This window comes from Lampetra planeri, chromosome 1, assembly GCF_965212315.1.
Source record: "Lampetra planeri chromosome 1, kcLamPlan1.2.h2, whole genome shotgun sequence".
Classification (NCBI taxonomy): Eukaryota; Metazoa; Chordata; class Hyperoartia; order Petromyzontiformes; family Petromyzontidae; genus Lampetra; species Lampetra planeri.
This window is the reverse complement of record NC_136107.1, coordinates 40,529,224-40,541,466: the sequence shown is the minus strand read 5'-3', so window position 1 is coordinate 40,541,466 and position 12,243 is coordinate 40,529,224. Positions and strand designations below refer to the sequence as shown.

The 12,243-nt window shown below is 49.4% G+C and overlaps 1 protein-coding gene across 1 annotated transcript in view; it reads right to left on the bottom strand.

The window, feature by feature from the left end:
- The window catches only part of PEMT (phosphatidylethanolamine N-methyltransferase), a 34,894-nt gene extending 23,234 nt beyond the window's left edge, over positions 1-11,660 (bottom strand). The window contains exons 1-2 of the mRNA XM_078601270.1: positions 11,505-11,660; positions 934-1,056 (exon numbers count right to left, since the gene is read on the bottom strand). Of these exons, the coding sequence (XP_078457396.1) occupies positions 934-1,056; positions 11,505-11,549 (168 nt within the window). The 5' untranslated portion in view covers positions 11,550-11,660. The remainder of the gene's footprint in view (positions 1-933; positions 1,057-11,504) is intronic.
- Between the last annotated feature and the right edge of the window lie 583 nt (positions 11,661-12,243).

Sequence of the window (12,243 nt, the reverse complement as noted above, 5' to 3'; positions counted from 1 at the left end):
CAGAGTCCCACCAAAGAGCTCGTGAGCAGTTCTTGCGGAAGCCTTTCAGCAAACTTACAGCATGGGGACCGCCAAACACCGGGCGGCTCTTAGCACATGGGTGGCCCAGACATGCCCTATAAAACTAAAAACTATTTATACTTTTACCAGGTAAGGACCAGTGAGCTATGTAGCTATTTTTTTAAGTCATCTGGCGATCACAAATGATAGCTCAACGAAGTGGCTTATCATCACGTGGACATTTATAGCAGCCAAATACTCTAAACGCGTGGTGATGTAGATTCTAAATGTGGAGGGAAAAGCTGGAGGACCCGGAGAAAAATCCACGCGACCACGGGGAGAGAGACTCGCAAACTCCAAATATACAGGCGTCAGGATTGGGATGGGACCCACGACCTCCTGTATACCGGGCAAGGGAGTTAACATCTCACCACCCAGGGGCCGTACGTGGGGACCTCCCCACCCCCCAATGTTCTGGGCCCTGCACCACCAGAAATAGTTGTAACTTTCCGATCCCGTGCCCCTACTGGACATCCGGGAAAAAAAGAGCTTCATAGCTCATCGTATTTCTCCAGGGTAAATATTCTAATTCTGTCCCATTGGGCCCCCCCACCCAGATCCACGCTCCTCCTCATTGGTGAATCACGGCAACGGTGCCCCCCCCCCCCATCCGAGAAGAACCGGAGCCAGACCTGGTCACACCCAAGATGGGCTGCTTTTAGGATGCATCGATAGGTGGTGAATTCCTTCTCTGGGGGACACGGGAAAATGGTCACAGTTCTGGCAAACTTTGCAGTGGCCATTGAAATTGGGAAATAACAATAACATATCGCCGACCTCTCCAGTATTGAAACAGGCTCCAATGATGACAATGAATAATCACAGACAAGCAGAGTCAACAACAACAAACCCCACGACACCAAAAGTGCTCACGGCGTTCCAGAAGGTTGGGTTGAAGACGATGCAGGCGAGCGCGGTGTAGAGGTTGGCGTCTGTCCAGTTCACGCTCTCAGTCAGCCATTGGGACAGCTGCTCGATGGGCAACGGAAACTCGACCTGCGAAACGAAGCACAACGCAGTCACGTGAACGGGCGGGTGGGCGGGCGGGCGAGCCAGATGCAGCCCCACCACACAGGAGACACGTGCCCGGTTCACGTGTAGGTGGAAAGGCAGTTTCTGTCAATGCCGGGCAAAAAAACGCAGCCAAAATCCTCAATGTGCGTTTCTTAGTCTGCATTCTGACTTCCAAGTGGGTGTTCACGTGGGAATGGAGGTCTGGGGGGGGCGGGAATCGAACCCGGCCACCCGAGTTCGATTCCTGCTCACGGCCAACACCGATGACGAAAATCTGAACCGGTCCTGGGCCTCCGCTGGGTCTGCTGAGCCTCAAATGAGTACCCGGTGCGGTGTGTAAACATCAACAGACAAAGGCGGCCGGGCGTGAGGCTGGCGTGTGCCGTGGCACCTACCCCCACGTGTACTTTGGCGGCCTTCATAGGTGTCGCTAACAGCACTTGCCCCCAACAGTCTGTTAAGGCTACACGGGGGATCTTTGTCTCTGTAGGAGGTAAGAATTGTTGTTTCCGCGCCCACCATTGCTCAGACTGGGCGGTACAGGTTTGGTGGAGTCTCCAGAAGAGTGGTGTGACTTTGTTAGCATTGCACTAGAACCCCTGCAGATGCAACATAAGCAACGCACAGGCCACCGCTCTATCCTCCGGCCGAAAGGGCAACACACAATCACATCAATTCATCAAGTTACTGGAATGCAAGAAACTGCTTAGAAGCATTCCTCACTCTTAATCCTGGTATGAAGGAGGTCCTGGGTTCAATCCTGACACTGGCGCCTGCTGCATATTTGGAGTTTGCATGTTCTCGCCGTGGTCGTGTGGATTTTTATCCGGGTCCTCTGGTTTTTCCCTCCATATTTAGAGTCAACGTGCACTCAGAGTATTAGGCTGCTCTAAATTTCCACGTGATAAGCCACTTCGTTGAGTTATTATTTGTGATAGCCAGATCGCTTCTGAAAAAGAGATATTTATCTCAGTGGGCCTTACCTGGTAAACATTTTTTTACTTAAATAGATAAAATCATTCTAGATTTGAAGTTTTCGTGACTGCAAGGATTCATACTCTTTGGTTTTTTCGGTAAAGTCACGTAGGTAAAGTAAAAAAGAAAATCGGTAAAGTCACGTAAGTAAAAAATTTAACATTTATTTGATTTTTTACCTACGTGACTTTACCGAAAAAACAAAGAGTAGTAGTTAAGATCATAGTTCACAGGTCTTAGCACGTAATTAATTAGCAAATAAATTCCCCTCCATCCATATCTGTCCATCCGGTTAAAAGTAAATAAAATAAAAGTACTTTTCACACGTCCATCCGCCCCACTGCCTTCTGGGAGTGCATCAATCTCAGCAGCATTGTTCCCACGCAAGCAACGCTCTGGGCCGATGTCAACATTCAGCGTCTGACCACGGCAGGCGATTCACGGACCTCACGGGGAGCGACAGGTCTGGAAAGGCGGCGTTCATTGCCAGCAGATTTTAATTTGTCGCCCCGTAGTCTCCACAACCACGCAAAGCATTACTTGGTTTGGTTTTAATCCTGAGGTTATTCTCAGAACCCAAAGTATTTTTCGCAAGTGCGTTCAGAAAAAAACCACGGAGACTTTACATTCCGACGAGGCTTACAACAATAATGGGTGGTATGTTGTGCAAGTAGATTTTTCTGGAGAAAGAGCGCACAGGATTTAAAAGCACTTCTTGGCATAAACCTCGTGCCTGGACCGCGTCGTCACCCCTCACTCTCGCATTGCCCACGAGGCATCTCGCTGCTGCATGCTAACCGCACAAGCTGTGAACACGGCATTCACACCGCATTGGTAGAGAGAGGCCAGTGGAAGTTCAGTCCAGGTCGGTACGGCACGTTGTTGTTGTTGTTGTGTCGAACTTCTTTCGCACTGCGCGTAGCCAACCGTGCTAATCGGAGGTGCGGCGTAAGGACGAGGAAACAGAATCACAATCGTTATTTTTTCATGGAAAAAATAACGATTGTGAACTATGAAGTTCCTTTTCATAGATGTCAAGTAGGGGTGGGCCACAAACACTAAAAGCAGATCGAAAGAAATGAGTCTTCAATTTAAATGTAAAAGTGCATAGCGCCAGTGGCTTCCAAATATCAGAAGAGCGTTCCAGACGGCCGCAGGAGGGCATCTGAAAGTGCGCAATGTGGTGACCGTCTTTGTTCGATGGTCAGCCAAAAGCCGCTACGAGGATGACCCAAGTTCACGTAATGATGGTTGATGCTCCTTGACAAGTTCAGGAATCTACTGTGGTTAATGTTTGGCACTTTGTGTGTAATGAGCACAACCTCATAACGCTGTATTCGTTCAGCAACCAGAAGCCAATGCAACTCGGCGAGCACAGGACGGACATGGTCGGTTCTTGCGGTACCTGGCATTAAATTGATCTCATCGCTCCATCTCTATGGTGGTCGAGCCCGCTAACTGCTGTGGCTGATAATCCCATTGGCAGTCCCATCCATCTGCAATCATTCCTTCTCATCATCTGTCACACCCAAGCCACTTTTACTCGCAGTCAATACGATGCAGAGGCCTTCATCAACTAATGGTCTGACAAAGTTCGGGATGTGATGATTTATTATTGTTAAAACGTGGGATGGTTTTCATGACAGTCTAAACACCACGCATTTAACGGGTCATTCAAAATAAACATCTCCATAGACGCGACCTTCAAGTAATATTGAAGGAGCTACAGTGATGTGTTATTGTCCACAACGGAACACAATGAAAGGAACAATACGATATTAATGAACAATAATATAGTTGTTTTTGGTTTAGATCGCGTCAATATAAATGTGTCGTTAAACGTGCCACCACCCGACACAGCCGATGAGTAAGGTTTGTCACGTGAACAGAACGTGCCAGTTCGTGACTAGTTCAGCACACCGGCTGCGTGTTGGAGAGTAAACCCACGACATTTACAGTTCGGTACTGTGACGTCTCGCCGGCAATTACAATCAGCCTCATCAGGCGACAGCCAGAGTGGTCACATTTCTAATTACACGATCTAATCCAAAACACATCTATTCAAGATAATGGCCGCGAAAGGCTACGTGTTAAATTAATGAACAATTGTGGAAATTCATGTTACAATCAGGCACATTCATAGGAAACAAACTACACAGGTCGCCATGTCCCGCCGAGCGTTGGAACAGGGTGCCTCTGTGCAGTTATTAGCCAACAAACACCACAACACGTCACGAGGACCAAAGCATTCCATAGTAATCTTAAGCTCAGGGGACACGCGAATCAACATGACGGGATGAAGGACAGATTACTGACTTCATGTGTCTGTGACATTTTCGCCGTCGGGTTCGGGTGACACGACGATGAGCTCATTCGGCGGGGCAGGGGGGGGGGGCACGGTGGGAACATTTGTGCCTCAAAGCGAGAATCCCGGTGGCGTCCATGCTGCGTGGAGTCTGTGTTCTCTCGCTCTGCCCCTTGCTCTACGCGCCTTTCCTCCGGGTTCTCCGGTTTCCTCCAATGGCACCCCCCCCCCCCCCATACATTATAACTGGCATTGGCCAAACATCCCAATTGCTGAAAAAAGACCAGCAAATTGCTCAACTCGGGATCATACAGCAGCAGCAGCACTGCCCGTATGGTCCGCGGGCCAAGAGCGGACGTTCTGCCTTGTCGGTGTCACCGGAGGCGACGTGACTTTAGCGGGTTCCAATTTCCTTACACGGCCATGAAGAGCGAATAGCACGGTAACCATTTGAGGCGAGCGGGTTATCGTGTAATTGGTCTTAAGATGTACAAATACATCGGTGCTGTCACGGTTTTGCCGCCTTCGCTGATGTTTTGTACAGATTTCTGCGGTGGGCCACGGGGCTGACACTGTCCAAACTGGGCAGGACCCTCCTGCAAACGATGCTTAGGATTCAAACCGCCCGTTCCTATGTAAACAAGCGTAGTACAGGTCATCCCTCGATTTACGGATGTTCAATTCCACGAAATTTCGCCTGAACCAAATTAACAAATTGCGGACACTTTTCGATTAACGAAATCGAATTTCCACGTTAATGAAATTTCCCTGCGGCCGCGCGCCATGAGATCATCAAATCGAGTAGCGACGCGGGAGGCTGCTGCAACGTGCAGCAGATCTTTCGGCGAGTTCCCTGAAAAGGTTAATTATTTTTGTTTTCAAATTAACTATTCAATAGTTGCAATATTTATGTTCGTTGTTATTATTATTATTTGTGTATTGTGAAAAGTGATAGAGGTGGTGTATATTTTTAGGTTAGGAATAGAGTTGGAATGTCCAAAACACATTTCTAATGTTTCGTATTAAATTTATGGGAAAAGTCATTCCGATTTACGACATTACGAGGGATTAAACTAAACTAAAACATTTATTTTACTTTACCAGGTAAGGCCCACTAAACTATATAGCTCTTTTTCAGAAGCAACCTGGCCAAAACCGATAGCTCAACAAAGTGGATTATGATGTGGTAATGTATAGCAGCCAAATACTCTTAATGCACGTTGATTCTAAATGTATAGGGACAAAACGGAGGAACCGGAGAAAAATCCACGCGACAACGGGGAGAGAGAACGTGCAAACTCCAAATATACAGCAGATGTCGTCAGGGTCGGCATCGCATCCACGACCTCCTGTATACCAAGCGAGGTAATCAACATCTCACCACTGTGGAATGCCTGTGTAGTGGTGATACGCGCTGGGGTAGGGATCGGGTGCCAGCGCGTAGTGATTGGCTGTGTGTGTGGTGACGTGCGCTGACGGTGAAGGATCAGGGGTCAGCGCGGGGTCGTGGGTTATGTGGTGCTGATTGGCTGTGTGCCGGTGACGCGCTTGAGAGGGAGTGATCGGGTGGCAGCGCGGCGTGATTGGTTGGGTAGTGGAAACACGCGCTGGGGGAAAACGGATCGTAGAAATAGCGCGTCGTGATTGGTTAACTAAGGAGCGATGCTCACGTCGAGGTCCGCATCCGCTCCGTCTCCCGTGAGCAGGGACTATATAAGGTGATGCGCACAGGCGCACGGGGAGAGTGTAACCAGCGAAGACTGAAGACGGAGAGGAAGAGATAGGGCCCTGCGGTACCCAGTCCCGCTGTCCTGTAGGGACCGGGACTCTGTGTAACCCAGAGGCGGAGTGTAGTGTGAGCATGCAGCGTGTGTAGCCAGAGGCATAGGGTCTACACGAGACGAGTGATGCGTGTGTAGCCAGAGGCATAGGGTCTACACGAGACGAGTGATGCGTGTGTAGCCAGAGGCATAGGGTCTACACGAGACGAGTGATGCGTGTGTAGCCAGAGGCATAGGGTCTACACGAGACGAGTGATGCGTGTGTAGCCAGAGGCATAGGGTCTACACGAGACGAGTGATGCGTGTGTAGCCAGAGGCATAGGGTCTACACGAGACGAGTGATGCGTGTGTAGCCAGAGGCATAGGGTCTACACGAGACGAGTGATGCGTGTGTAGCCAGAGGCATAGGGTCTACACGAGACGAGTGATGCGTGTGTAGCCAGAGGCATAGGGTCTACACGAGACGAGTGATGCGTGTGTAGCCAGAGGCATAGAGTCTACACGAGCTAAGTGAAGTGTGCAGTCAGAGTAATAGAGGTCACACGTTGTATCGTTGTATCGTGACAAGTAGTCAGAAGAATAGAGACCACACGTTGTATCGTGACAAGTCAAGATTTAATAAAAAGTGTGTTACCCGTCAAGGAGTTTCCTGCCGTCATTTCCAATACTTCACCTGTAATGGGAATGTAACAACTGTACTGCCGGGATCGGCCCTCAAACACAAACGCGGGTTGATGGTAACCAATTAAGAAACAAAAAATAACTCACAAATCTGATTTAACTTACGTTAGATATTAATCCATCAGCCCCATCGGCATCCGGGACTTCTTTCATCCAGCAGCATTTGTTTTAGCAAGCAACAGACAAAATCTGTGCCTGGGTTTGACGAACTGGGTCTCATCGGCAGAGCTGGGTTCTCGTCAAACAAACGCTGCCATGCTGCCACTCGTTGCCGCCAAGGGCACTTCTCACCTTTCACGACGGGTCCCGCGTTGGGCACAAAAAATGATTGTCAATTTTATTTACTTATCAAATGTGATATACAGAGAAGGAAATAGCGTAGAAAAAAATTATCACGTCGCGTTACGATAGCAAATAGAGGAAAACATAAATCAAAGCACAAAGGGCGAATGTAACGCATTGTTCCAACCTGCCCGTGATTGCCTGTGCCATCGCACGCAAACGTTTGTTCCACGCTCAAGCAGAGCGGCACATCCACCAAACGCCTGTGTCGTTGGGAACATTCAGAGTTATATTTGTCTGTGTGCATTGCCTCTCGCGTGAAAGCACCCAGAGATGTTCTTCAGAGCTCTGCAAGTTCGTGCGTTTTTAATAAACCATGGCCCAGAGAACAGCACGTGAGTAGTTTTTTTAATGAATTTTTTTTTCCCGCGTGACACTTTAATCACATGTGTTGCACAATTCATCTGCACACCACGCAGGAACGCAGCCTCATCTGGTGACTAGTCGCCGAGGTGGTTCCTCGGTTGCGTTCCTTCCGGACCGGTCTCCCAGCGTGACGCGGGGAGGGATATAACTCTGCTTACTGCAGCGTGCTCCCTAAAGGGACTTTTGTTTTCCTCCGATTAATCACGGTTGGCTACGTACGGTGCGCAAGAAGTTCAACATGCACACATCAACGTACGACGAACATAAGACGTCAAATAGAAGCCGTCAAATGCCCGCATATTCCAAATGCTAAGGCTGCCCTTGGACACGGTTCCTATGACCGTGGCACGTGCTTGGTCGGGCCCAAGTAACCCGCGTGTGCCACATCTGCACATTGGAAGACAGCCAAAGGGTATTTGGCCTATTCTTCCATGCTGGCCAGGAATTTTGGAAGAGGTGGGAATATCCACGCTGCACCCATGACACACGCGAGATCTGCCCATCGACCAACTGGTTGCACCCGTTGACAATGCTGGGAGATGGAGTCAAACCGCTACCTCCGGATCGCAAGTCCAGTGCGCCAATGACACCGCAGCAGCGGCCCAGTTTGCCGAGGCGACCGGTAACTCCCTAACCGCGGGTGAAACGTGAAAGCTCAAATCTTGAACGATAAAGCAAGAGTCGCTGCTGGCCGCAAATTCACGATAAAAACAAAGACGGCCGTGAAGAAGGGCAAGAGGCGACAGAAGACTTGCCAACGATCCAGATCGCACGAATCCTGCAATGGACTAACAGTTTTAGTGAACACAAATTACCAGGTCCATAATAAAGGTTGTTTTTTTTAGGGATAGATCTCGCAAATACGAATGTCAGTTTAACACGTAGGCTTTCGCGACCAATATTGTTCATAATCAACGATTTTTGGGTTTAGATCGCGTTATTTATAAATGTGTCGTAACCCTCCACCACCCGACACGGCCAATCAGTAAAAAAAGTGTCACGTTGACAAAAGACCGAATTGCCCGATGATGCTGGATGCAATTACCAGCGAAACGTCGTACTCAAATTGTAAATGTTGTGGTTTCACGCTTCAACACACCGGTGGGCTAAAGCAGTGAACTATTTGTCTTTTGTCAACGTGACACTTTTTTTACTGATTGGCCGTGTCGGGTGGTGGAGGGTTACGACACATTTATAAATAACGCGATCTAAACCCAAAAATCGTTGATTATGAAAAATACGAATGTGTCGTTAAAGCCGCCACCACCCGGCACAGCCAGTTAGTAAGGTTTGTCACAAACAAAACGTGCCAATTAGTTACAGTAACTACTCCAACACACCGGTGTGTTGGAGTGTAAACCCACAACATTTACAATTCGAGTACTGTAACGTTTCGCTGGCGATTAACGACCAGCCTCATCAGGCGATGAGCCATAACTGCATCTATATTTACGCGATCTAACCCAAAAAAACTTTATCATGGATAATATTGGTTGCAAAAGCCTCCTAAGCGCTAAACCAGATTTACCAGAGTTCACAGCCTGCTAAAAACTGACTGGTAGAAACTCAGCGAACTGACAAATGTCGGAATACGTAACCAAGATTTAACTCTTACACTTAAACAACAGAACAGCCGTCCCTGGGCAGCTTTGTCTGGAGGGGTAACAAATCCGACTTTGCGTCCACTTCAGGCGACGTGGGAATAAGGCGGCTTGGAAACGCTGCTGCTGCTGCTGCTAAGGTGGCTCACGCTGAAGTCAAGTTGCCGCCAATTGAACTGCATAGACTTTGCTGCAATGGGCATTTGATGGACTGGCTGGGCTCGGCAATCAACCCCTGACACGTACAGAGAGAGGCTCTCCGCGTGAAGCTGCGTGGCACACAGACGGGGGACGGGGGGGTCTCCATTTGACCCACAGCGTTACGAGTGCGAGGAAGCGCACGCTGCTACCTCTAACTGCGTTAGCTGGGTTAGGCTGACATGCCACGGGAAGCAGACTGCGATGAACGTGCTCCTTTATTTTTACAATGAAGCATGTCTCAAAACAGTATTAATTTGTTAATTCACGATTAATATTTAGTTTTTACTCCACAATGCTGTCTCCAACCATTGTTTGCGACTCTTCAATTCTTTCCAATTTATGATAAATTAATTCAGTTTTTTTTATTCAATCTGGACAAAACTCTACTGGGATATTCAAGTCAAACCTGGATGCACTCTTATAGAGGTTAAATTGTACAAATTAGTCGTCCAAATTTTCCAATCAAACTCTTTAAATGACAGCACAGATTGTTTAAACATGCACACCGTGGCAGATGTGGAATCTAACAACAAACTCCACACAACCCTGCCAACCAACTCCCTTCGTGTCACCCATCTCCTGATCTCTGTGTATCTTCTTCCATATCGTATCTCCTTGCATCTCACTTCTTGTGTCTCTGCATCTCATTGTCTCGCTTTACATCATTGTTTATCTGTATCTCCTCGTGTGTCTATCTCTACCTTGGAGACACAAACCTCGTCAATCTAGGTCGACGTTTGAACCGGCACGGGAGGTTCTGGTTCGTGGCCAGAGCAAGTCAGCAGGCAGATGCAGCGACCATCATGGTCCCGGTACCCGCGGGTGCCACGAGCCGGCTCGGGCCTCACCTCGCCTCGAGTGACACTCAGAGGGGACCCAGGGTGCCACTGCCCTGTTGTGGGTACACAGACAAAGATTCACTCCCCCGTGTGTAGCCTCTCACAGACTGCTGGGGCAAGTGCTGTGAGTAATGAGTAGCAGCATCTCCGAAGGCCGGCACTGTGGCACACACGAGGGAGTGTGTAGGTGGCCAGCACCATGCCTGGCCGCCATTGTCTCTGTTTTGTGGGTACCAGACACGCTAACAAACACGTGGACAGGCAACATGCCAGTGTCATGCCGCCGCCACGAAGCCGTTCAGCAGGCGCCCCATCTCCGACCTCGCCACCACCAAGCGACGGAGCCGACCCCGCGTCCCCCTCACCTCACCTCACATGAACACACCCGCACGCATTCCCCCCCCCCCCCATAAAGTTATGATTTTCTTGGCCGTATTGAAACGGCTGCACGCCGTATGGACCTGAAAACTCAGTTTCCCTGTAAAATAATACGGGGTTAAACTGTCTGGGTTGCCAGGTATGTGTGCATGTACTCTAGCGTGTATATACTGTGTAAATACTGTGTATATACTCTGTGTAACACATTCCTACGGAGGGAGCTGGTAGGAACGTTGGGTTGCTCGGTCAATGGCCAGGGTCAACGGCGGCGTGGTTTATTCCGCAAATGTGGCCGACTGTGAGGGCGGGCACAAGCCGGCGTGAGTAGGTTAAACGTTGAGTTTTATAAGGGCACCACGGGGTGACCAGCCCCTCGCCTCCCAGCCTCTCCCCACCCAGCCCCTCCCTGCACGACGGACGGACACAATAATCCACTGTGGGCTGGTGTAACCAGGAGGTTCCTACCAGTATATATAGTATATATACTGTGCATATACTCTGTGTATATATACTTTATGTGTATACTGTGTATATACTCTGTGTGTATACTGTGTATATACTCTGTGTGTATATACTGCGTATATAATCTCTGTGTATATATACTGTGTATATACTGTGTGTATACTCTCTGTGTATAAACACGCTGGGGGACACGCCGTTTTGTGGTACGGGGTGGGCGGGAAGTCCATGCACCCCGCTGGTTGAGGGGTATAGCGACTTCCCGCCCACCCTGCAAAGCGTGCAGGAGATTGCTTCCCAAGCGGATCGCGTCCCGCCATAGGAATGTGGAATTTAAACGACTGGCGCAGATCACGTGACAGTTCAGGCTCCGCACCACCGCGCACTGTACGCACCCGTACAGTGCGCTGTACAGTACAACCTTGGCGAACGCAAACGCCGTGAACTTGGCTCCGCCCGTGGCTCTCACGCCCGCGGCTCCGCGTGGCCCCGCGGCTCTCACCTTGCTCATGTCCATGTCGCCGAAGCCTCCGCAGCACTCGCACATGGGGGGCGCGGGACGCCTCGGCCCGGGGCTGCTGCCCGGGTCTCGGACACGTGACGGGCCGCCACGTGGAGTCGCCACGTGGAGCGCGGAAACCCAAGAAACGGGAGGCGCGCGTCCGCTTCGCTCGTCCCCACGCTCCTTGCCTGCTTCTTTCATTCATTGCCTGCCTCTTTCATTCATTGCCTGTCTCTTTCATTCCTTGCCTGCATCATTCATTCATTGCCTGTCTCTTTCATTCATTGCCTGCTTCTTTCATTCATTGCCTGCCTCTTTCATTCATTGCCTGCCTCTTTCATTCCTTGCCTGCATCATTCATTCATTGCCTGTCTCTTTCATTCCTTGCCTGTATCATTCATTCATTGCCCGTCTCTTTCATTCTGTCTCATTCACTCGCGCAATTATTCACGCCCGTGTCGCGTTCATTCACCCATTGATTCATTTCATGTGGCTCACTCGTTCTCTCCAATTATAATTAATTGCCAACGTCATTCACTGATCCGTTAATATCGTCTCATCATTCACTCTTCACCGATTTCATTCACTCATCGCCTGTCTTATTCGCTTCTCATTCAATAATTCATTCTTTGCCTCTCTCATGCACTCATTCATCGCCATGTCTCATTCTCCCATCCGTCTGTCTCAATCATTCGCTCACGAATGCATTCCGTGCACGCCTCGAATGAATGAATGCATT